At 42.5% G+C, this 26905-nt stretch overlaps 1 protein-coding gene across 8 annotated transcripts; it reads right to left on the reverse strand.

The window, feature by feature from the left end:
• Nucleotides 1-66: 66 nt before the first annotated feature.
• LOC117141490 (tyrosine-protein kinase Abl) lies at nt 67-26727 on the reverse strand. Of its 8 annotated transcripts, none has more exons than XM_033304973.1 (10): nt 25632-26727; nt 10038-10091; nt 7406-7949; nt 6917-7332; nt 6245-6831; nt 5665-5935; nt 5486-5606; nt 4990-5339; nt 2338-3969; nt 67-1989 (listed from the first exon to the last, which is right to left on the reverse strand). In XM_033304973.1, exons 1-10 carry the CDS (start codon nt 25963-25965, stop codon nt 1475-1477), a joined length of 4824 nt encoding a protein of 1607 aa, XP_033160864.1. In that variant the 5' UTR covers nt 25966-26727; the 3' UTR covers nt 67-1474. The 8 variants fall into 8 exon arrangements, with proteins under 8 accessions (XP_033160864.1, XP_033160866.1, XP_033160865.1 ...); XM_033304975.1 differs by having other exon boundaries at nt 5251-5339; nt 25632-26726; XM_033304974.1 differs by lacking the exon at nt 10038-10091.
• Between the last annotated feature and the right edge of the window lie 178 nt (nt 26728-26905).

Consider the following 26905-nt stretch of genomic DNA (forward strand, 5'->3'; position numbering starts at 1 on the left):
GTATATACTGGGAAACTTTTTGCTTTTGCCTCGCCAGCTGTGTTGGCCATTTTTGTTTCTTTTTGACATTTATTCGATTCGGGGCCAAGGAAGAGGACTTTTCGGGTTACAGGGAAAGGCATAAGTTTATTGTATGCACATCAATATATGTAATTATAGCTGTAGGTTTGACCGCCCTGCATATCATCGCAGACTGCCCCACGCCTCACTGTCTCGATTCGTTTACTTTGAAATAAATGTTTTTGGTTTCGATTTTGTTTTTTTTTTTAATTTTTATATGATTTATGTTTACGTATAAAAGTTGTTTAAAATCCTTGAAAATATCAGATAATAATTACACTCGGTTGTGTAATACGTCTTAAAAGCATTTCGATGCGCTTCGTTCTCAAACATAGATTAAACATAAATCAATATAGTCTTTGCCACTAAACATATCAATTTGAGTAGTAGTAGTTGTAATTATCAGTTAATAATAATATCTTTGGGCTTCGCTACTGTGTATGCAATGGTTACGCCGAGCACATATAGATCATGATCATAGACATATATGTATACTGCGGGGCTTAAAACACACGATCGAAAAGAAGTCGCGCCTACGCATTTCGAAGAAGTATCAAGTTCCTTTCCGTTTCCATTTTCTCCAAGGGGGGTGTTTTGTGGTCGTTAAATGTATAATATAATATAATATAATATCTTTATCTTTTTATCTTGTAGAAGTATGTAAATGTATAGGTATAATAAAACATTTTACGACTAGTATATGTAAATATATGTATGTATATGTATATATGCATTGCGTTTTCTTCGTAATTACTAAGTTTATTGAGATATTCTATGAATATATTTCCTTTCATTCTTAAGCCATGTCTTGTGTCTTTCTATGTATATAAAACAAACGAAGCGCGAATACGTTTGAAGGGGTGATTGGATAGGGGGAAGGGGGTTGAGTGGGTGGGAGGTGTGCCCTCACTTTACAATTAAAAACAAGGATACTCCCGCGAGACCTTACCCAAATTTGCTTAGCAACTCATTGTTTAATGATTTCATTTCATTTCATTTCTGTTTTGTTTTGTTTTCGGTTTTCTAACTTCTTGGTTTTCTGGAAGCGTTCGTCGGGGCTCTACACAGATCTGACTAGATATATATGGGTATATATAATAGAAGCTACTACTACACGCTACCAAGTACGATACATAGTGTCCTCCTCCGATTTTAGTTGCTGCTATTGCTAATGTAGTTGTCATTTCTTCTTCGCTGGGCTTGAAATTCCGTTTCCTGTTTCTCCTCCTCCTGTTTCCGGCCTACTAGCTTCGCTTCCATTTCCGTTTACGGTTCCGCTTCCACGGGGGATGGTGTGGTTGGATGATTGGGTCTACAAATTGGGGCCCGATCACTTGCGCTTGATGAAGTTACCCTCGGCATCCAGCCAGATGCCCTGATGTTGGTCGGACGCGTCCATCCCCCGTCTTATCATTTACCTGTTAAGCGCATTGGAGATCTGACGCAGCGATTGACCGACTTCGGCCACTAGGCGTTCGTTGTCCTGGACGTTCTTGCTGCCGGCGGAGCGCAAGTGCTGCGACTGTGCTTCCACCCGCGTGACCAGCTCCCGGAATTGGAACTTGGAGTGCGGCGGCATAGCACCGTTCTCCGCGAAGATCACGCACGAATTGTGCAGGATGTTGAGCTTGTCACTCAGCTGCAGCCACTGAGATCCAGCGATGGCATTCACCGGATGCTTGAGCGAGCCCTCTAGCAGGCCAACCAGCTCCAGAATGCTCTCCCGTGATATCTGGGTGGAGCTGCCGGAGCTGGCTGGTTCGGTCAGTTTGGCAATAGGCGTGGCGTAGATGGTTAGCTTTGTTGGCTTGTGCGGCACCGCTGGCTTTTGCTGGATCTGTGGCTTCTGCTCGTACAGCGACTGGGTCATGTCTGCTGCTCCTTGGCCTCCCGATCCCAGGCCTTCCGTGTGCGACTGCTCCTCGTCATCTGCGAAGAGTTGCGTTGAATGAGAGGTTTTTATTGTGCTGCTGGCCTGCTGCCTGCTGGTGCAATCTCTACTAGAGGTGCTAATGGATGTGGTGGAGGAGTTGGAGGTGGTGCAGTTCGGGGGCGGTGGTGGAGGGGCAGCCGGTGGCGGCTTGTTGCCCAGCTTGGCTGGAAGAGTGCCAGCCGTATTGATGGCCCCCGATTTCATGCCATACTTGGGAGACAGTTGGGCAGTCGGTGTTCCGCCGCCATTTACCACCGACGGCTGTTGCTGGAGGATCGTGCTGGTGGCATAATCCGACGCCGGTGGCTGCTGCTCCCACAGTTTCTTTAAGCTATTAATACTACCTGTGCTTCGTCGCTTGCCGAGATCGCCCTCGCCCGCTGCTCCCGCATCCGCCTCCACATTGGAGTTGGTTACGTCGATTTTGATTTCAGTCTTTTGCATGGCCTGCGAGAACTTCTTGCTGCTGTCCTCCTTCCGGTTCAAAGTGCCCGTTGTATTGCAGTTGGCATTGTTGGCTACGGCTACAGGAGCTGGAGCTGGAGCTGCCGGCTCCTTCTCCTTGTCCACCCGGCGCAAATGAGCCTTGAAGTCGATAATAGTACTTGTCGGCTCCGCCTTGGGCATTGGCGCGCTCATCTTTTTGGGTTCGACTTTCTTCAGCTGAGCCTTGAATCCGGACCCAGTGCCATTGCCGTTGGTCAGCTTTTGCTGCTGCTGCGGCGGCGACTTTGGCAGGTTCATGCTCTCGGCTAGTTCGGTGACAAGCAGGGAGACAGGGTCCACGACAGCGATGCCCGAGCCGTTGGCCAGATGTGAGCCCGGAGCAGATTCCTTGCCGGCGGCCTTGATTTCGGTGATTAGCTTTTCCTTGAGATCTTCGGGTGGACTGCCCAGCGAGCTGCAGGAGTCGGTGGAGGGCTCTCGTTTTCTCAGAGAGACACCAAATCTGGAGCTGGCCTCCTCCACACTGGGAGCTATGTTACTAACATCGTTGTGGCTACTGTCGTTGTTGTTTGTTCCGTTTCCATTGCTTATGTTGCCATTGTTTGGTAGCTGGGCATGCAAGTGCTGCTGGATGGCCTGCACAGCGCTCTCCGGCGCCGGCGGAGGAGGTGGTGGTCCGCCCTCGAATTCCTCGGGCGGCGGAGGCAAGTCCAACGGCGGCGGTGGAAACTCAAGGTTGGCCAGAGCTGGCTGGACTCCTGAAGCCATTCCCGAGGCACTACGCTTGGGTGAGCTACTGGAACCGCCCGCCCGGAAGGAGGAGAACGTCATCATGGTGCCTTCGGTAGTGGTGCGATGACGCTGAAGCTTGTTTAAGCTGGCAGCCGCATTATTTTGCATGGTCACACCGCCCGACGAGTTGCTCCTGATCATTTGCTGTGGCGGAATGGGGCTGGCCTTCGGATTAAGTCTAGCAGACGGAGGCGTGGCGTGTCCATTGGCTGGTGGCAGTGAAGGAGCAGTTGCCGGAAGAGGAGGAGCAGCCTCAGTGCTATCCTCAAGGCTGTCCAGATAGGCACCGATTCTGGCACCCTTTGGTAGTGTGCCGTAGCGGTTCACCACCTGCTTGACATTCATCACCTCGAGCGCACCCACAGTGATGGGATGGGCACTGGTTACCACGCCGTTGTTGCCATGATGCGGTTGAGTTGTTGGCGGTCCTGGACCCGGAGCCTGTGGATGGTGCTGGGATCGCTTGCTCTGCCGGGTCTCTAGTCCTCGGTTACCCATCACGGGTGTTCCAGTCGGCCGCTTGAAGGAGCTGTGCTGCTGCGAGGATCGTGGACCTATGCCTCCTCCTCCTCCTCCGCTGTGAAGAGAATGCTGCATCTTGTTGGTGGCCGGAGCGGCTATCACTTGGCTCAGACTCTGCTCCAGACTATCGCCCGTGGCATCTGTGTCCGGGTCGGCGGCCGGATCTGTTTCGGAGTCGTACCGCTGCGTCAAACTGTTGATGTCCCGGGCTAGTCCTGCCAAAGTAAATGGTTAAATGTAAACGATTAGCTTGGAATCAATACATAATGCTTGGTTAATAGAATGCGTCGTGCCAGGTGCTTAATGCTGGGTGGTATTAATGGTCAGTGATGGGAAATACCTTCTAAATCTTAGAATTAATTAAAATTGTATTTATATCTCGGTATAGAAAAACTGGAGTTTATTAAAAGCACCGAACTATATAGGTACTTCCCATCACTAACACTTGGGTTATGGGTTAATCCTGACCAAAGTCTTGTGGTGTGTATGTGTGCGTTGATGTTTGTCGAGCGAGTAAAACTAGAAAACACCAAATTATCAACAAAAAATATATATAATATAACCTTGAAAGGATGCATTACAGCTAGTTTTCAATGATTTCTTAAAATTGAGTTTTAATATTATTAGAGTCCATTCTATTTTAGATAATATATGTAGGATCCATTGTAAAGTTCCTCCAAGGATAACACAAGTCTTTTTCTTTAAGAATGTGCAGCCCTACAAAAATTTGAAAATAACTAAGATCACAAGATAAGTTAAACACGAGATTATACGTTAAAGAATACGAACATTATTGACTTTCAAGGATATAAACCAAATGATAGTTAAAATAATCATAACTAAAAAAACACAACATAATATAAGCAGGCAAAAAACAAAAATAAAAGCAATAAAATAACAAACAATACCAAAGAATATAATAAGTGGGAAGATGGTTAGAGAAACATCAAATGAAAAATGTTAATGCTCAGAGATCAGACAGAAAAAAGAAGTTACATTAGGAAATCATCGACACGAATATAACTTCTTAACTACTAAATTTAGAAAATTACCAACGCAGAAATCAACTATGAAGGACTTCCACAATGAACAACCAATAAATGCAGAAACTTATGTAAGTACTAACAAACCAATTACAATTAAACATAAACAATTAACACAAATCAAATAACACAGGAACCAAAATATAATTTTTGAATAGGAGATTTTCGCTGTGGGCTCCGGTTACAAAATACCTCGAAACAGGATGTCGTAAAGAAAACTACTGCAGGAGGACGATTTCTTAATGGAATACTGTTGTTGTTTCTGCTGTTGATGTGGTTGTTGTTGTTGTACTGACAATGGTACTGTTTGTTGTCGTTGTTGTACGGACTGTTGTTGTTGTTGTTGCTGTTGTTGTGTACGTATTTGGTGTGTATGGTGGGTTGGAATTTGGGTCTTGAAATTTCTTGAGAGGGTTTGGCTGAAAAAGTTGGTAGTTTTCAATTTGTGTATACCATTCGTGCTGAGGTCGTCGATGAAATTGCATCTGGCGTTGGCTGGATCCTCCTCGCGATAAGTGGAGTCCCGACTGCTCGAGAGCAGGCTATAAATATATTAAAATTAGATGATTAAGTTTTGGTGGGCTTGCCATTGATCCTAGCTCCTCTTCTAGGGTTTTTCCCCGTCATAAATGGTTTTACTTGAACAGCTTCCTTTGGATCCATACATCCAGAGAAGTCGTCGTCTTACCTGGTTCGCTTTGGTGGGGCGGGCGCCTGTTTGCCCTGCTTGTTGGTGGTGCGACGCATCTGGACATTGCCCTTGCCCTGACTGGAGAAAGTGCTTAGCTTGGTGGAAGTGGAGCCGGTTTCTGCAAGGATATGACAATGGTAAGACTGGAAGACACTGTGCAAAGGGATTACCCTAACCTGACATGGGCGTGCTGGCCTGTTGCTGGTGCGGATCGTTGTGGTGGGCGTTCGGCGTGAGGGACTGACCGCCGGGTAAACCCTTCTTCACCATCTGCGGTGTGAGACTTAGCGAGGCGGTGGCCGAGGATGAGGAAGCGCAGCCGCTGGCCGCCGTCGTGGTTGTGGCTCCTCCGCCGGTGGCCACGCCCGATGTGCTCGGAGCGGAGCTGCTCGCGCTGGTGGCGTTGGCGTTCAGCTGCTTCTCGACCGCTTCGGTGATGGACGATTCCTGCGGAGGAGCGGAGAAGGAGAGATGGGCACCATGTGGCTCATTATTGCTATCACTACTTGCTGCACCCTCGATCTCGAGCGATCAGAGCACGTCGACGAGGTGGTGGCGGTGCCTGTGGCTATGACTATGACTACTCCTATTCCTATGGCTATTGCTATGGCTATGCACATGGCTGTGGATGCTGCCGCTGTTCTGGTGGAGCTCGTCGTCGTCGTCGCCGTCGTAGTCACTCGCCTCCTCGCCAGCATCGTCATGATCATCGTTATCATCGTCATATTCATCGTCCCACACCTCGACGTCACCCACCTGAAACATGTGCTCCAGCGCATGGTGTATGCTCTTGAACGTGGGCCTGTCGGTGGCATCCCACTGCCAGCACTGGCGCATCAAGTCGTACACCTCCGGCGGGCAGCCTGGCGGTCGCTCCATGCGATAGCCCTTCTCTAGCTTGTGGTACACATCGGTCAGGTCGATGCCCGGATACGGCGACATTCCATACGTGGCGATCTCCCACAGCAGGACTCCAAAGGCCCAAACGTCCGATTTAGTGCTAAACTTGTTGTAGGCCAGACCCTCCGGTGCGGTCCATTTGATCGGGAACTTGGCTCCGGCATGTGCTGTATACGTGTCGTCCCGCATCAAACGTGCTAGGCCGAAATCCGCCACCTTGACCAGCTTGTTGTCGCCCACCAGGCAATTGCGGGCAGCGAGATCGCGATGGATGTAGTTGCGCGACTCCAGGTAGCTCATTCCCGACGCTATCTGAGTGGCCATGTACAGCAGCGCTACTGCATCGAGCGTTTCGCGGCCGGCGGAGCGCAGAAAGTCCAACAGATTGCCGTGCGACATAAACTCGGTGATGATGTAGAACGGTGGTTCTCTGGTGCAAACACCTGAAATAAGGAAACATGTTTATGGCATTTGTTCTTGCTTCTTGCTTAGTAAAATTTTAACTCTAATTTATAGTTGGTTACTAACCTATGAGCTGCACCAGATTAGGGTGCTTCATTTCCTTCATAATGGCCGCCTCTTCGAGGAAGTCCTTCAGTGCCATGGTGTCCTCCTTGAGCGTTTTAACAGCCACCGTATTGCCATACCGCTTCCAAACGGCCTCGTAGACCTCTCCGTACTGCCCGCCGCCCAGCTTGTGCTTCATCATGATGTCCGTCCGGCAGATCTCCCACTCATCCGGCTCGGGACTCAGCGGGAAGACGGTGGGCTTGTTCTGCTTGGGCGCCGGATACAGGAGCGGAGTTATCAACCCGTGACCCTCATGGGGCACGCTGTGATGATGCACCAGCTCGGCCAGAGTATTGAATTTGGCCTCCTGGGTAACGAAGACTTTCCCATCGGGATCCTCTGAGATGCGGTAGTGATAGACGCGACCCTCGTATCTGTTTAGAAGAATATGGCAATGGGGATATCACAATACAATCACAGATCCCACGTAAAACCCCATCTACGCACCTCAAACTGATGCTTCTTTGACCCGGTGAACTTTCACTTTCACGGACCAGGAAGCTGCCATTGATTCCGGAGCTGAGAAGATACTCGGCGGCATTGCGTGAGATGGGCCCGTGGTACCAGGAGTGCTTCTCCAGCGAATTGAGCGGCGTGACATAGTTGGAGGGCACCCACCCAACGTTTCCGGAGTCCGAGTGCGCCTCGCACCACTCCCCCGATTTGTTGTAGCTAAGTATGCGCACCTGCTCGCCCTTCTTCAGACTCAATTGGTTCTCTCCGCCGGCTTGGAAATCGTACAGCGCCACAAAAAGTTGCGGATCATCCTCCTCGGGTCCGGGGGCCAGTAGGTTCTCCTTCGAGGTCCACCGATGTGCGGATTCAAACACGGATGTAGTCGAACTGTGACCACCGCCCAGGGAGGAGCCCTGCAGCCCCAGTCCACCGGAATCCTGCTGATGCTGCTGCAGCTCAGCCGCATCTGCCAGGAGAGAGGCCGCCGTACTGCCGGCCGGAATGTGAGGTAATGGACGCGACTGCAGCAAGGCTTCTGTAAAGTAAAGACATTGTGAAAATTATTATTGGATTATTATTAGGTAAAACATGAGTTTAAAGTCCAAACGCGTTGTTACACCGATTACGAACAACAAAACCTTGGGTGTTTTCAATATTTAAGGGTGAAACAAATGTTTTTCGCCTAAGATATCGATTTATAATTGTACGATCTTTGGTTATGTACAATTACATTTTCAATTTAACTTTGATGATAAATTCTGTGCGATTACATGCCATTCATTAGAGGCATCTTTGCAAATCGCTTTTATTTTTTAAAGGTGTAGTAAGAGGAGACAATGCAGGTAAACCTGTTTCTCTTCGAGGAATGCGGGCAATTTGTGGAGCAAGTGCTGGCCAGCGGGGAAAGGGGAGTGCAACTCCCTGCTCCATTGAGGGAATGGAATAAATTATGCATTCAGTGGAATAAAATTACACAAATCGTGGCCTGCCAGCCAGTCAGCCAGCGGTGCACCAGGAATCCCCCAACGAGGCATTTTATTGTGGGAAGTTCTAACTGATTGTCAGTCGGTTCGGATGCACCCCCACCCAATGTCGTTCTTTTCTTCCGCCTCCCACACTCTTTTTTTTTTTTAACTGGGTATCCATAGCTGGAATGTTCTCTGTGCCTATGTCTAAATCTGTGGGATGCATTCCGAAAGAAGAGAAACTTTTTGATAGACCTTCAAAGGTTGAACAGAACAGATTGTTAGTAAAGAATTCAATTGTATCATATTAAAAGGTATCTGATAGTCGGCACACATCACTTGCCAGCCCATTTTCCTGCACAATGTTGTTCTACAGAATATTGCAGATCATTTCGAGATGAAGTTTCGCTTGATAGACTGCGCCAACTTGTCAGATGCAAAAACCTGTCCGAATCAAGCTTCTATAATAGGGTACTCTTTAGAATTAAACCAGACTTTCGCTTCAATGTCCCCTTCGAAATAATTGTACAAATTTACATATTCCATTCTTTGTATTTTTTTCTTCTTTTTTGAGTGCGTGCGAGTTTTGTTTGACCAAAAGCAAATACTTCCGCTGCATAAAAGTTCTCCACTTTCATGGACACAATTGTGCATAAATTTTTCGGTGAAGTGGAAGTCATTCAGGGGCCGGGAGTCGGGAATCTTTGGTCTGCGGTCGGTGTGCTAAGCAGTCATAAACCGATCCAAATCATATTGTAACGCATTTGAAAAGGGTTCCCCAACGCACACTGTTAATTTATGCGCGCGAGACAGGAAATATTAATAGCGAGTAATAGGTGTGTGGAGTGGGTTTTTGGGGTATATAGAAGGGAATAATATATCGGGACAGATTAGAGCGGAAATGTACGCTTCACCAATGGTGGTCTGTCTGCCTGTCTAAATCCCCCAACCCAAATATTAGCCGCTGAATATACACCCACTTTACATGCAATCTCGGACATCCAATTTTAAAGTATTTATGTACGTTGTTGGGCACATGACTCATGTGGGCAATTGTTTTACTGGGCGCGGGTATCGAGAATACTTTGGTATTGACTCAGTTTTTAGGAGTAATCGAGGAAGTCTAATGACGTTGAGTCAGCTTGGGATGTTGCATAAAGTCCAATTATCATAATTGTAGCTAAATGGCTTTAAGGGGGAAGCTATAACGAGCTAGTCTGAATCTAAGCGATTCAGTGTTTAGGTGTTAGTTTAGTTCAAAAAATGTTAAGTTCATAACAAGTCTTATGTTCTGTATTCCTTAAACGAATTTGATAAGTTGATTATCCTCAGCACATAAGTTATTTGGATTATTATGTCACAACGAATGATTAACATCATTGACTAAGTAACATAAAAAGAGAAAAAGATTTAAAACTATATTTATGTTGTTCGAGTTTTAAGAACTTGGTTTCCCTCATATGCGAAGAACAGATGCCTTCTCATCACTGTTTATAAACCCCCAATATCATCGTGCACTATATGTATAACGAAAATACCCCAATCATCGAATGGGAACCGCTCTTTAATTATTAAGAATGACACTTATCATGCGTACTTTACATGGGAATTTTCTACTTTTTTTTTTGATGGTGTGTTGAAGTTTTTGTGATTGTTACCTAAGTTCATGTGATATTTGCCTGGATGGCCGCGAAAAGAGCTGTGCTTGGTACCTGCAGAAACGAAAGAAACAGAAAGATTTTGGGTGAGAGGCAGGTTGTCAACTGGCCAACTGGTAATCTGGTAGTATCTATGGATAGAGCAGGCAGTTTTTCATCTTATCATCTAATGACGATGGGCGGCAAATGCGATGAACTACAATGGTAGACCGAAGAGGCTCAAAACAAAGAAACAAACTTTTACAAACAAAATAATAAGAGGAAACTAAATTAAATACAATTATGTTAGTCATAACTATAGGTAAGTAATAGGAACACAATACATGTATAGCGAACTATGTATGTATATGTACATATATACAGTTAGCGGAAGGATGACATCAAAAGCGAAGCGGCATTACAGAATTAGAGGGTCTTGCAACCGCAGAAAGGCCAATTAGCGACCCGGCCAGAACAAGAAGAAGAGTAATAACAACAGCAGCCAGATGATGGCTTCAGTAAGTGCGGTAATTTCTCAGACGAGTGAAAAGTATCTCAGTGATTCTGGAAAATCCGAAGTGTGAGAGTGTGTGTGTGCACACTGAAAGATGTGTTATTGTTTTATTTCACATACAAATAAGTCCCCGAATTATAGCATCTTTGTACATTACAATTTACACAAAATTACAAAATGTTTACATACATTTAAGATAATAAGAATGACCTTTAAAATAAATATTTTTTCCAGTGTAACACGCCCCCTAGACATTTGACAAAAAAAAAAGAGGGGGGAGTGTGTAAAAAAGAACGGTGAAATATATGCCCCATTCAGAGAACTTAAGCTGCTGCTCAAGCGGAATGGGTCCAATGAACTTTAAAGTCACAAAAATTCTACACATGTTGGGTGGGAAAGAGGAGGAGGTATGGCCAGAGACAGAGACGGCGATAGAAACATGTCTCAAGCCATGCACATCCGCCATCTAGCGACTGCTTATGCAGGTTATTAGCGGCGAATTTGGAGCATCTCGAGCTGAGGGCTGATCACGAGTGAAATGATGTGCGGTACCGCTTCCCCACCCACTGGCATCACCGCACCTCCGCACCACCCAAGCCTCCAATCCACCCACTTACCGCCCGCAACTACTCAAAGACTAAAGTAAGTGTGTTGAGTAAGCACAGATTGGAATCAGCCGCATCAGCAAACTATGCAACGATACAGAAACTACAGTAGTGCCTGCGAAACAAGAACTTAGAAGCTACAACTACATGATAATCTGAGTATTAGTCGATTATCATTAACGTTATTAAAAGTGCCACAACTAAGACTAGAAAACTAGCTGGTCTGCACTTCTGCAACAAAGTACTATAGAACTATACAAGTAGAATACTGAAACGCTTTTCATTACATCCTTGGTTCTAACGGATACCCATTGCGAATTGTATCTTGAGATTTCTGTAGTATCCGTCCTTTGTTTGACAGTCCGTCCTTGTCCGGCGCGAGCATTAAACTTGATGTGTCTGCCATTTGTTATCGGTGGATATAGTGTGCTTCTGTTCGTTCCCCATCCAAATCGAGCTGCTTCAATGGCCGATTTATGGCAATGCATCTTCAGCTGCTCATTCATTATTTCATTCGCTCAGTCTGTCATCCATTCACACAGGCCATTCATGCACTTGTTCGTTTTTCTGCGGGTTTGATTTTTGTGGCACTTTTCTGGTTTGCTCGCATTTTTTTTCGCTCATTGCATTTCAGCACGTTCTGCTATGGACTCTTAGTAGCTTTTTTTTTTTTGTTTTTACTCTATTTTAGCTTTGTTCTTTTTTTCTACGTATTTTTGTGTTTTCAGCTCAAGGGCTTTTGTGTCTTAACCTGGCAGGGATTTTCAGTTGGCCTCGGTGTCTCGTCTCCCCTTTTTATCACCGCCTCCTCACTTTACTTGTCGGATTTCATTCACATTTTGCCTTTGGCCTCTTGGCCAGACATCCAGACGTTTATACATACATATATACAAACGAGTGTATAGTAACTGCACAAACATATGTATATAGGGGGCAGGGGGCGTGGCCAGTCAGCAGTAATAAACTTTTACGGTGTAAATTTAATTAGTCATTTCTCTGGCTTCCGTTGCAACGCGGGGGAAGGGGAAAAATGTAGGGAAATTCTCGGGGGTTTGATTTCAGCCTTTTTTGCCTTTTAATTTCAATTAACTTAAAGGGAAAGACTCAAACTTGCTTTAAGACACCCAACCTTAGTAAAAAGTTATGTAATTTTTCAGAATCCTAAACTCTTAAGTTTATAAAACTATATTAAAGACATTTTAAGTAATTTATTTAAGTAATATAAATAAATTATATATATATTATAGTAAATATAAACTATAACTATATATTAAAGACATTTTACATAATATTAGTATAAAAAAAAATAATTAATTTTACTTTTTCCCGCTGAACAGAGGAGAAATGCATTTTTCATCTTTGTATGGCCTAATGATACCTTTTGAAGCGGAACTTTTGAACGGAACTTGAGATCATTAAGCTGGCAGACCCGATTAGAGCAGCGAATACGCCCCGAAGGGAAATGGAAACCGGAGCTAGTTAGGGAAACATGAAGAAATTAACCCACAAAGCCAAAGTTTTCCCTGCCCAACTTTTGAGAACAGCATATGGTTATCTGGGAATTTAAGTTTCCCGTTTTATGTTCCTTATTCGACATGGTTTGGGAATAAAGCAACTGGTAACCGAAGTGTAGGAAATGCAGGAAAAAATGTGAAAGAATTTAATTAGTTTTTTTTGTTAGTTTTTGCACCCCTAGCCTTGCGATCAAGTTCCTCCCCTTTGCATTCAAGTGCGAAAAAATGTTGTGCGAAAAACTGCAAGCAGCGAAAGAGATGGCGAGTGGCCAGAGCGAAACAGAAGATGCGCGAACAAAAGGAAAGTTATGTAAAGGCAAAGAGCCAGAGGGCCGAAGGATCTAAGGGGTGTCGCGGGTGCAGTGGTGGGCAGGACTTGGCCCTGCACTTGGCAAAAGGACCAAAGGAAAAATGTCAAATATGAAATCCACCCTTGGCTGACAAAGCACGAACCGAGCCCCTCGACTTTTCCCTTTGGCCACAGGGCATTTTACCACTTTTCTAAGGATTCCGCACTCAAGGCTCACTAGCATTCGTAACGCGGGCTCCGCGGGGAAAAGGACCAAAGTCGAGGGATGCATGCAACCTAATGTGACGTACGTGTGTCGCAGCAGTCGATCTCACTCATACACTTAGAAATAAAAGAAAACATTTCGCACTTAAAAGTGCATTTGAAGTGCATACTGCAAAGAAAATCATAATCACACTCAATAGGTTATATTCCAAGTACTTCATTATTATTTAAGAAGTACTAAAGTAAAGTTAAGTGTGTGTTACTTAGCAAAAGTGTATTTTGAATTTAAAATGCGCTCTTTAACTGGCTAATTAATACAAATATATCAGCTCATTGAACCGCATAAATGTGTTTAGCTCTTTAAATTGAATTTTATTAAGAAACTCGTTATTTTTCTGAGTGCACCCTCTCAGTTCCCTTAAGACCTGCATTTGCGAGGAGGAACTTGATGGAAATCAAGTGAGTGCAATAAATACATATTAAAGTGAAACAGACGACGGCGCAGCGAAAAAAGGTGGTACAAAAATCAATAATGAAAACCTTTTCCGCCACAGTCGGGCGATGAGTGTCATCCATAAAATCGCATCAGCGCCAGCAAATTAATTGAATGCCAGCATCCAGGCCACCGGAGGACCCGAAATGCAGGCGCAGGGGAAAGGGGTGGAGATATGAGGGATAAGGTGAAGGACAAACGATGCGACAAGCCACATGAATGGGCGGATTTTGCACTTGAGGCAACGAAGCTGCCAATACCCTCTGAAAATATTTCCATGTAACTATTATTTGGTTTGAATCTATTGAAATATGTTAAGAAAAAAAGAAATAACTTCAGCTTTCCAACACTAGAACATCTACGAGTATGTCTTATATAGTATATAGTAACTGATATGGCACACAAAATATTTGCAGGGTATTCGCCATGGGATTATGAAAAGGTAGCAATTTTGTGGCGAAGGTCCTATCGATCCAGGTCTCCCCTTGCATGTGCATCGCTACGCTATCCTGTCCTTGCTGCAAAGTTCACAAAGCTGCAACATTTTTGCTTTTCAATGGGCTTTTCATAATGGGCAGGGGAAAGTTTCTTTCAAAGTTATCTCGTACGGAATCTGGGCCCTTGATATCGGCCAACTTTATCAATTACAGTCTGCAAGGTTCACAGGAAATTTCACCCATTGTGCCGTGATGGTGTCCATTATCACGTGACCGAGGGTCCGTCGTCTCCATTGTCTAGTGTGAATGAAATTGACTTTTAATTGTCGACGATGACCAGAAAGCAAACAAAACAAGGCACAAAAACCGTTTGGCATGCACAATTTGTGCGGCTATGCAAATGACAAACAGAACGGGCCCAGAGAGCAGGGGAAAAAGAAGAAGAAGCTAATACGACGCGTTGGCCAAAGAGTCGGAATTCAATTGTGAGTGTCGAGTGAATGACTCACTCGGCGAACAGAGTGCACAGTGTGTGGAAAGAACGAGATATCTATGATTCGATCATGAAAACATGATGAAAGAAAGGAATTCCAGGATTAACAGTTAGAGTCAGTGTGACCGTGTAATTTTATTTTAAGCTCAAGGTCCTACTATTGTAAGCAGTGTTGGATATTTTCTTTAAAATAGCCAATAGAAATTAAGTTAAAATAAAAAGAATGGTTTTTCATTATGAAACTTCAATCACAATAGCACCATATACAAAAGATAATACAAAGCATTGTAATAATTTAAAGGTTGTTGGTTCTGACCACCGTACATTTTTCTATGGACAGACTATTTGAAATTCACACACGATATTCATTCATGATTCCTTTTGTTTGTTTTCATTTTTTTTCGATTCGGGCTTGGTATTCCTTCTTTCGTTTTTTGACCTGCCTTTTTTTATGGTTTCTGTGTATGCCGGTGCTCTGTTTTGTTTTGTTTATGTTTTATGGCTTATTGTTTATGGCCAAACGGGTGGGGAACAAGCATTTGTCATACATTTTTTCCTAGATATTTGCACTTATTCATTTGCATGTCAGCTGGCAGGGAAACATACTCAAACATTTTGCGTGGGCATACATTTTTCAGATAATAAATTTGAGCAGGCGATAAAAAGCATTTGACCATAAAAATGTGTTCTTTTTCCCAGTTCTAGATAAACAAATATTAAAAGCTCTCAGGGGGAGATAAAAGTCAAGTCAGTGTAGAGGGCCAAAACAACAGATGGATGTGGGTAAGACTCGGACACAATGATGGTATTTCTGAATTATTTTCTCTGCATTCATGTCTTGGGAAAAGTTGACAGCCACAAAAAGAAAAAGAAGTCTTGAGTGCGTGGGCGGAAAACTCGCATTGTTCGGGAATTGTAAAAACATATTCAACTCAAAAATAGAGATGAAACCTTGGGAAACTCCGCCTCGAGTCGAAAGCGTGCTTCAAATTAACCTCTGTCGCCTAGTTTTACGTAATTCCCCAATTGAAAGCAACCGAAAAATACACAAAAATAATGAAATTGAGAGATCAAAGTGCAACCAAACTTTAATGCCTGTACGTTTGGTTTGTCCAAGCGTGTAATTACTTGTGTCAAATATACAAAAATATGTATTTTTCCACCTACCCAATCAATGTTATCTCGGTACTCGGCAGACAAAATTTGATTATCTTTATGGCAGTCAGCCTAAAAGCTTTTTAATGCGCGCAATTTTCCTTGGTTTTTTTTTTTTTTTGGCCCTTTTCTATTTTCTCTGGTTTTCCCCGTTCATTTCTATCATTGTCATTGTCGCAATAGCATTTAATACCATTTTACGTAACCCGCCGGTCACGTCCATCGCATATCCGTTCGTTTGTCTGGCTAATTGTTGGAAAATGACAACGAATTTCCCCCGAAAACAAAAAATCATTCAAAACTTTTTGGGTGCGATGCATACATTATACAACTTTAATAATTATCAATACGATTTGCTGCGTCAAAATGTTTAGCAACTATAAAAATATATCAAATATTGGATTTTTCTGTTATTTAGCATTTATTACTTCCGCATTTATAGAAGCAAACTTTAATGCTGTTTTTCTCTGTCCAACTAATGTTTACATCATTCCGCGTCTTACCGCATTGTAAATTAACACATTTTTGTTCATACTAATTACGCACTAAAAAAAAAATAAAAAAACAAGTCAGAAACAAAGTCACTGTTTTCACTTTTCTCGCCTGTCTGCTTTTATAATAATAATAATAATTACCATTTTCACAGCTAATGATTTTCCATTTCAGGTGTCTGCTTTTCAACTATTTTTCGCTTTTATTCATGCTTATTTTTCATTCCATGATTTCGTTGTTCGTTTTTCGGCGCTTAATTTAAGTCGAGCGTGGAGAAGTGGGAAATTTGTTGTAAAATCGCTGAAAACCTCTTATATTTTGTCTGGCCGCCATGAAAATGATTGATCGATTGAGTCAGCATTAACAGAGTTGTTACTCGAATTTGATTTGTTTATTTTCACTGGTCAATGGAATTGAAATGAAAATGAAAATCGAAAAGCCAGTGCAAAGTGAAAGTCTAGCACTTGTGCTGATTTTTCCCACCTGCTTGTTTACAACCGAGGAAGAGGTGAACGAACGATTGATAAGGATTGCACAAGTAATTAATGACTCGACAGTTTCGGCTTAGTTTTTCCCACTTCCCAGCAAGCTCAAGCGCATTTTAAAAGCAATTCGGCTTTTCCCACAGCTAAATTTGAAATCTGATTGAAATCTTCTCTCTGTTTGCGACAGGACAAGTTCTTCGAGAGAAAAAGGTTCGTTTATCGCGATTGTGAGAACAGAATGCGAAATCAACTAGGAAAAAGGGTCGGAAAGTCTGGAAAAATTGAAAAGCCAGAGACGGGGAAAACTATTTAAAGCCCAGGTGAAGAAGGCAGCAGAGGAATGATATCTATGATGAGTGCATAAAAGAACCATCTTGGTGATTCATTTACTTCATTTTATGCCATTTTTTTTTTTTTTTTTTTTGTGCTGCCCGCTTCCTTTTCTCGGTTTCTTTTTCTTGGAAGCAAGTGCAATTGCTATAAATGAAATGAAACGGACGACAACGACGAGCGGAGCGACAGGCTGCCGCGGATGTGGATGTCGTTTAAATATTACCAGACGGCATAAAAATTGACAGACGTCGTCGCCAGACAAAGCCCAAACAAACTTCTGAATGAACCATCCAAGCGGAGCATTAAAAAAAATCCTAAAAACCAAGGCCCGAAACAAATACCCTTGTACTTTAGTTAAATGTCGGGGTGTTTCGTTACACTTCGTTCCTGTTATAAAAAATTTTTGGGATCAAAGTTTGGTTACCGATTGGAATAAAAAAATCTGTTTCATAAATGAGTTTGCCTCGATTTATGACAATTAAAAACTTATTTTTGTAAGAATTACATAGCTCTTTTTTTTTAATTTTCGTTAAATCTCCATTTTGTAAATATAATTTTGAAGAGTATTAAAAAAAGGCACGAGAATAAGAGGAAGTGACGTGCATACGAAAGTCGGCAAGGCAATTAAATGAATTAATTTTCGCATTAATTCTGAACACATTTGAAAACGGCTTTGTGAACTTAAAAAAATTGACGGCTCACATTTTCGGTTATCATCTGTTTCTGTAGGCATATTTTTGAGCAGCTTCATGTTTTCATTCAACGGTTCACTGACCACCGCTAGAAAGAGACAGGACTACGTGGAACGAAAAGGACAACTTTAGCGCCATGAAAGAGAAGGAGGCATTTCTTTGTTGCGAACCCACCGGCAAAACAGACAAACAGGTTTCACCTTCTTTCTCTTTCTCTTTGCACTTGCATTTGTCATGCTTTTTCTTTTGCACACATTTCTTTTCTCTTCGCTATTTAAGCGGTTGGCAATTTTATTAATTTGTTTGGCCAAAAAGAAAACAAACAGAATGTGGAGCCGTCCATTTCAATGGTTTGGAGAGAAACTGATAAGCCGTCCAAGAGAATTGGTCAAATTTCACCAATGTCTAAATGGGGTGAAATCGCAATTAGGGGATATCAATGGCAGGTGGCAGAAAATTAAATGACAAAAGAAATTGGGCAGTATCATTAGCGGACTTAAAGAAATTAATTTGGCATTGGCCCTATAATATTTCAAGTGCATGGGTACAACAAATTGTAAGACTGTTAATATTGTTTTTAAAATAAATAAGGACTTCTTAAGCTAATCGTATTTTAAGTTTTAGTAAGAGCAGGTAACTCTCTTAAAGTGCTTAAATATAGAACGAGCTATTAATAACATTGATGGACTTTAATACTATATTTTCAGTTAAGGCAAATTCAAGTTTCAAGTTTTAAATAAAAGTAAGCAGCTTAAAGCTCAATTACACAGCTCAATGCAACCCTTCGTTTGCACTATTTGTTCGAATGTTTCGCACTTCGCACTCCATTCATTTCACACCTCATTTGTGGAACTTCTTCTTCCTCTTCTAGGGGATTATGCCCCACCTGGGAAACTGGAGAAAAATTCAATCAACCTGCTGCAGCTGGTGCCTTTTTTGCTGCTGTTTTTGCAGAGATTACTTCACGCTGCAAACTCGCAATCTGGAGCTTGAACTAAAGGTGCCCATATACATATGTACATAAATGTATTAAAGTCACTGCAAGTGAGAGATCCAAAGTTGTGAACGTGCCATGCTGCCCCCTTTTGCCACCCACCTCACCCTCCCCCTCAACCATCATTGTTGCCCCCCCTTTAAAGAACCCATGAGATCGCATAAACAGTTGCAATTGCGAACGTGATTGGAGCGAATGCAATTCAACCTGCAGATAGAAGCTGGCACTGCAACCGAGAAGCCGACTCGGAATCGGTATTGGAATCCGATTCTTTATACTTCTCATGGCTCAATGATGGATTCAATTCCCGCAAAGACAAGAACCAGAAACAGGTTTCAAATCGCCTTCAGCTCCACCACAGTGAGCACTCAGGAAATTAGAGCCTTCAGATACATTTTGAAGTTTATCTATCACACACAATTTTGGCATTTTGAACTTCAATTTGGGTGGGTGTTTTTTTTTTTTGTTCAATAGTTTGTTTGGTATATATAGTTTCTTTGCTTAAAGTAAACACTAATAAAATATTTAGAAAATACCCCAACCAAATCCCCAGAAAGATAAGCCACAATGGGCCAAACAAAGTTGTTTATGTTTGTGGTGCCATGCACTGGGTGCAATAAACATAAATAATAATATATAAAAGAGAAAAGTTTTATTTGCTGATTTATATGACCTTGTTGGCTTGTTTAACACAGAGACAGAGCGAGCGAGAGGGCAAGCACTCGATTTAATAAACAAAATGTTGCAAAAGGGGGACACCGAGCAGAGGGAATTGCAAGTTCAATACTGAAAATACGTATGGCAAATATATCAAGTGGAGCAATTCCCCCCCTCAATTGCTATTCATGTCCAAACCACAGAGAAATAAAGACTTTCCTGCACTGTTGTGTCAATCAATCAATCAATCAAGTGGCGTCAATACTTATGACCTCAAAGCTGAAAAATGAATAGAGAATCGAATCGGGGTGAAAGAAACCTCTTTGGCTTCTAATTAGTTGCCGTTATACTTGGAGCATCTATGCGCACTCCCCCCTCTTAAAAAAAAAATATATTTTTTCTTTCACAAATTCTGTTTGTTTTTCTACAATTTCCCTCATTTTCGTCAGCTAATTTATGCAAACCATTTTCAATGGGGCGAAAGACCTCGGGGGAACAATCTCCAGAAATAAAATGCGGGCCAGAGTTTCGGTGGGCGTAAATGTGAGGGGGAAGGGGGCGTGGTCGCGGAAACGCTCCACTGGGAATGCGAAATTAAAATAATGAAGACGAGGGCACATTACATAAAACCAAAGTTAAGCAATCAACCGAACTTAATGTCACATGAATGAGGAAAATAGACTTTAAAGTGATTGGGGAAATTATTGAAATGCTGGCGATGTCAGATTTATGATGATCTATGGCCATATAAACAGATCGTAAGGTCTCAACGAAAGTCACTGGAATTTCCGAGTTCCTAATGGATTAATTTGTTTGCAGCAATTGAAATCCAGCGAAATTCTTTGCATTAAGAAAAGCTGGCTCTGCATAAAACTTTACCGTTATTTGAGCACTGACAGCTGTTCGACGGCGGTCTAATTGGAATTTGAACAGCTGTTGGCGCTACTTTGTTTTTCCCATTGGATTGACACACCCATATATGTGGAAAGTGGGCGGGAGTGGGAGCTCACGGAGGTGGAGGTCATATTAGGCAACTAGAAATGGAAGCGCACTGCTCTAAAAATAGAAACATAAAAAAAACATCAAAGCGCAGGGCATGCAATCATCGAAAAAAACAAAAAGAACAAATAGAGGCCGATACCGAAAGAACATGGAGCACGAAAGGATTTACGAGCTTGATCGAGAACAGGAACATCCACAGAAACTATGTATATAATATATATGTACATATATATCTCGCCTGGTGAAATACCGCGCCAGAAAGGGATGGGGCACATGCAAAATAAACTCACGAAGAGTTGTGCACTTTGTTGATGTCAGGGGCGCGGTCAAAGGTCAGTCAAGAGGGGGCGCCATAAAAAAATATAGTTTTATGGTTGCAAAAATAGAAACAATAAGCTTACTTTTTGCAGAAGAACTAGTGTACTTATATTTAACATTTAAGCTTAACAAATTACAAATAACTTTTGCAGAAGAACTAGTGTATTTATAATATAAAATTTAAGCTTAACAAATTAATGTGAATGCCATCAGTAATCGTAGAAGAATCTATTTGTTTCATTTAAGTAAGTACGGAAATGGGAAAATTTCCAGTGAATTCGCTGAAACTTATTTAATGCTTATTCTAGTCATTAAATTTAAAATTTAATTTTTTTCATTAGAAAATAGTATATGTATTATTCAATGAATTTAAAATGTTAACTCATACATATTCGATTTTTAAACTCTCGTATCACAGTAATCTTGCAATTATTTTAAGACCCCTTTCGGTGCGCCATCTCAACTACGCCCCTTGATCAGCGACTCCTCCAACTTTCAATCTCTGTCAGCGCCAAAGGAAATTGTATAAAAACGACAATAACAACTGAAAGCATGGAAGATACACATTTCGTTTTGGGGCTAATAATAGAAGTGCAGCCGCGAAAGAGAAAAGACTTGTGGTACAAAGTGGTAATGGAGACAACGCCTTCGATATGGGGAACAACCCCCCTTTCGCCTTTCGCTTCCTCCCCCTCCCTCCCTGATTTCCCTTTCTCTGAGTGCTTTATTATTATGACAATTATGTTTGAGCACATAAAATCATTGGGGAAATATTTATGCGACGTCTACATTATTCCGTTTGTTTTTTGGTTTTTGGGGGGGAGCAAACCTTTCTGCTCCTTGCTGCGTCACCTGTGTGCCACCTGACTGCCCCGCCCCCGTTTTCCCGCCCCTTTTGCTAACCATTAGCCTTGTGAAAAGTTCATTTGCCCCGGCTCATAATTTGCCGCTTGCATGTCAGCAAAGTGAGACCAACACCACACTCGGATTTCCCTGCTTGTGCGAAAAAGATAGAGGAGAGTACACTGTACACTGCGAGAAAATCTGAGAAGTTAGTTTTCAATGCTTTCACAGAAGCCTTAAGAAAATTTAGAAAGAGTCATAGGGCATACAAAAGTATTTGAAAATGAAAGCTTCTTTGGAATTCCAAAGAAAGGAAAAAGTCTGTTTTCGAAGTGGCATTAAATATTAGCCTCTCCTGAGTTCTTAATTCACTTATTAATTTTAATTTACAATGTTGAACCTATAAATCTTTTTGTTTGCCTCCGTCTATGGCTATGTAAACAGTTGATAGTGTTGCGACGTGGAACGAACCAATTACTCATGCAATTTTCGAAGTGTAAAATGTATTATGGTCAAAATATCCAGGTAACTGTAAATGGTTAACAAACAACACTTGTTAAATTCCAAAACATTTTGATGATATAGCAAAATGACTGGTTTCAAAATACAGAAAAGTTGAGGAATTTGTAAAACATATTTTCTTTTGCAAGTGCAGGGACACAAACGCACTTCATGCACATTTTCTTTCTCCTCGATGGAAAGAGTTGTGGCTTCTCTCCCATTTGAGTCTATTTTTGAGTCGTCAACTTGCGTGAGTTGGTTGCAAAGTGGTGCCTACGATGGCCCGGGGTTTCCAGCAGTGCTGCATTTGCAACTGCCAATGGCAACTCCATTGAGGCGTCTCCAACTGCTGATGCATCTGCAACTGCACCGGTTCTTTGGCATTTTCCCAGGGCGACACACAATCCAATCCCTTGGCCAATGCAACTGCCGCCCCAAAGTATCTAATTACATTGTATCGCATTACGACCAACAACAAGGTTATGAAATTGCAATTGCAATTGCAATGGCAACTAGCACAACGCCCACGACTTCTCAACATTGCCTTTGCTACGTCGTAGCTGGATTATTAGTCTAAAAAATGTCATATTCTCATTCTTATCTTTTAAGAAGCCTTAATCAAATACTTTAATATCATAAGCCAAAGAATTTCATTCACTTTGTTCTTATTACTTTACATTCTGTTAATTATAGCGAAAAAGAAACTTATTCCATTTTAATTTAGTGTAAAGTTTATTAATTTTTGAGACTGTAAATTTATTGATCTAAACCGAATATAAAAATAATAGAACTGTAATACCTTGATTGTATTTTTTCAGTGCCTCAATTGTTTACTTGAAGATAACAAAATGCACACAAGTTCTGAATACTTAACGAGGTGTTTGATATTGTAATATTGTATTTTCAACAATTATTGTATGGTTTTATCCCACTGTGCCTAGTTACGTGTGTGGTGGGTTTAACTTTGATTGAGTCGGAGGAAGCATAGCGCGACTTTCCCCCCCCAATTCGCCCACTTAAAAGTCCGAGATCCACCCGAACTGACAATTGCGGTGAGTCCGGCTGGCTGGCTTTCCGTTTCGGTTTTTGGGATTTGTGCTGCCTTGTAATCTGCTGAGCCAGACACACCGTTTTTACATTGTAATTCTGTAATTGCATTTCGCAGGCCAGACACACGAAAAAAGGCAATTGCAGGCCCCCATTTCGACCTTTTTGGATGATGAGACAGACACACTCTGCTAGTTTGGCAAATAGATGTGCATTTTCGTAGGCGAATTTTCTGTGTGTTTTTCTGGGAAATCACACCGCACGAAGCTGGAAAATGTCGTATTTGTTTGTTTTCCGATGGCGGTCGCATACATACATGTATTACATGTACATATGTATTGTATTGCACGGAGCGATGACTCAATAGCAGCGCCAATAAATATTTATATGAAAACCGGCTTATCAGCGTCCCAGCTGAGAGATTGACTGAACTTAATGCACATAATAAGCGACTAATTATAATAAAAATAGCATTAATTGATTACAAATTGCTTGGTGAGACGGAAGGCTCTGCGAGAGCGAGATAAGAAATGGCTTCCAGTTGAAAGAAGCAAGAAGAAAAATCCACAGCTTGTTGTAAATCATCTGGGAAAAGTGGCTCTGCTTGGAGTCCCAAGGGAAAATCGATACTTTGACCTTTGGGGAAGCCATTTGTTTGGGAGTTGAATAGTTTGCAAAAGGAAGTATTTACATCAAAAGTTAAAAAGTAGGATTAAATATCCATTTTTGAACTAAAGCAAATTTATATTTATATTTTATAACAGATTGTCGCGCGTGCAAATATCAAAACTGGGAAAAGTTCAGTTTCAGTTTTAAACAGCTGTTGCGAAAAAGGCTTGCAATTGTCAGGGGAATAAGACAACACGATTTCAAGTTACAAAAAACTGTAATATTTATACCACCCTCGTAATATATTCTCATACATAGTTATGTTTTTGTTAAAAGAAAGTTTCTACCACTGAGTCTTCGCAACTATTATAACCTGACAAATGTTTTTCCGGTAGTCTTAAGCCAAATCCCGAATGCCACCCGATTGCGGGTCCTATTGTGGTAGGACTTCGTCGACATGGACATAAAAAAGCTATTAGAAACGGCAAATGTCTCCCAATAAGGGGGTGTACGGAAAATGCGGAAACGGGGAGGATGTAAAGAAAAAATTATGCAGCTTGGCAGGCAGGGCAAATAATGGAAAAGTATTAGACAAGAAAATGAGGCAAATAAAAATGTGCGTGAGTGCGTGAAGGGCAGGAAAAATGCGGGGGAAATGCGGAAAAGTGGAGGAAATGGCAATATGTCAGCGGGGGTGGGATAACGGTGTTGTGGGTCGCAATTTCAACCACTGTGCGGGTGGCAGGGATAAGGGTGCCACGTAGAAGGCCGAAGGATAAAGGATGATGGAGAGCACGAATGCGGATTGAAACCGCCCCAAGCAGCACAAAAACAACAGCAACGCGTGCTGCTCTCTCCCTCTCTTTTCTCTTCTCTCCATCACTTTTCTTTTTCATTCATTCTCCTTCTCTCCAGTAAACAAAAGCAGCGGAAAAGCAACAACAAGTATGAAACTAGCCGGCAATAACAACAATAATTTCCAATATAATCGGAAGCAATGGAGGAAAAAAAGAAATTGGCTCAATTGGAAAGCAGCGTAAATAGAGGAAGCGCGGGGATAATAAAGAAAGAGAGAGGGGAAAGGGAAAGCCGAGAGGACTTCGCTTTATGGACAATAAATACAACACTGTGCAGCCCAAACTGGCAGATAAATCAAAATTTACATGATATTTACAAAAGAGATTTAATGGCAAGAGCACGCTTAAAACATCATTTTTTTTATTAAAAGTACCCATTGAATAAAACTTTTTAGTTACTGATTTCTTAAATATACTTAACAACTGTTGTATGGAATATCAAAAGATTTCATCACGAATTGAAATGATTTCCCAGCATGTATGTATGTATGGTATCTTGTGGGATGTGAGATAACACAACTCTGAGCAATTGGCAATACAGCAACAACCATTTCCATGGATAATAAGAAAAGTCACAATACTATGATGGAATTTACACCTGAGTTCGGATTCTGCATGCAATTTTTTACGATTAGTGTGTGGGTGAATGGGACCTCCAAATTTATGCATGTTTGTGCATCCTATGACTTTTATATGTATGTTGCACAACTCTTATACAGATCGATTTGGTCCTGATGGTTCTACGATTGATGCCTTTTTAACTCAAACTACAATGTGCAAGAAAATAATTCTAAGATCCAATGTAAAAGAGAAACACCAATAACAAATAAGTCAGGCTTACACAAATGGAAACACAAAATGATCAAACCACTAACTAACTTCGAATAGAAAACAAAATTTTAGTGCACACCTAATTTAAAATAAACGATTTTGATAGAGCGTGCACTATGTACAGAAGTTTTTCGTTTAATTTGACTTAACAAGGCTTTGCAATTTGGAAAATATGCTTTTTGCTCTGTGTACTTGGCATGCCCGTTTTTCAACACTTGCAGGAACTTACCGTTATGCTCGGTGAATATGTTGAGACCCACGGTGGGATTGCAGCGTGCATCCTTGTGTCCGCCACTACGCTGGCTCAGCCCCGATCCGGATCCGCCGCCGCCCCCGCCCGATCCGCTGCCACTGGCCACGCCAGAGGACGAGGACTTGATGCGGGAGCCACGCAGCGTGGAGCCCCCGCCGAGGGGGGCGCTGCTGACGCCGCTGGAACTGGAGATGCAGTGGGGGGAAACGGAGGCCACTGGGCTGCTGGAGAGGCCGATGCAGCTGACGGGGGCCCCCGAGCCGCCTCCTCCCGAGTGGGCGCCCCTGTCCTTGCCCTGCTGAGCCCCCATTTGTGGGTGGTTGGGTGGTTTTTCGCTCTTGCGCAGCAACAACAACTTGTACACTTTTCTCTCTCCTCTCTCGGCTCCTGCTGCTACGGCTTATTCGCTTACTACTACTACTTATTATTTGCTTTGCTTTTCTTGTTATATACTTCAGCTTCAACTCTTCTCTTTTGGCTTTTTGCTCAATTATTTGCCGTTTTGCCTTTTGCTTTGCTTTAATTTATTTCACATACACACACGCACACATTTTTCTTTCTCTTTCTGCGTTTTTGGAGTAGACAAAAAAGATTGGAGACACTCACGCACACACAGAAGTACACACGCACGGAGGAAAAAGGAAGTTTGCGATTTATCTGATTTGTTGTTCTAGTGGCCGCTCAGGTGCATTTGCGAATTTGCAGCATGTTGGCAAAATGTTGTGTCGGCAAACTTCTTGTCGACGGCTGGGAGGCTGGGTGAGCTTAACTGGCGAGGGGGGGTCTCAAAAACACGCCCTGAAAATGCACTTTGTCTTTCGCCTCCGCCTCTGGCTTCTCCTCTCTCTCTCTCTTGCTCACGCTCGCCTGCTCTGCTTTTTACGGTTTAATTGATCCGCAGGAGTATCCGCTGGACATGGCAAATTAATCGGTTTTCGCGACGATATAGCTGTATCTGATCTGCTAGCGTTGCTGGCTGATTTATCTACATCTGTGCATTTTTTCCACGCACCGCGACGGATCGAATTGGAATCCAACTTGCACTCGTGTGACCGCTTGTCGGTCGTTTAAACATACCGTACTTGGCAGCATACCGATAGACGACGTATCGATATTGATAATTACTGCTTACTTCTTACGAACGCGTTGGCAGCGCTAGTTGGTTAAGAAACTCGGCTAATGCGTATGATGGGTGCGCGACACGGACTGGTTGGGTGGTTAACTTAGCTTAGGAAGCCAGTGCTTAAAAA

The sequence above is a fragment of the Drosophila mauritiana genome, chromosome 3L (assembly GCF_004382145.1).
Source record: "Drosophila mauritiana strain mau12 chromosome 3L, ASM438214v1, whole genome shotgun sequence".
Lineage (NCBI taxonomy): Eukaryota > Metazoa > Arthropoda > Insecta > Diptera > Drosophilidae > Drosophila > Drosophila mauritiana.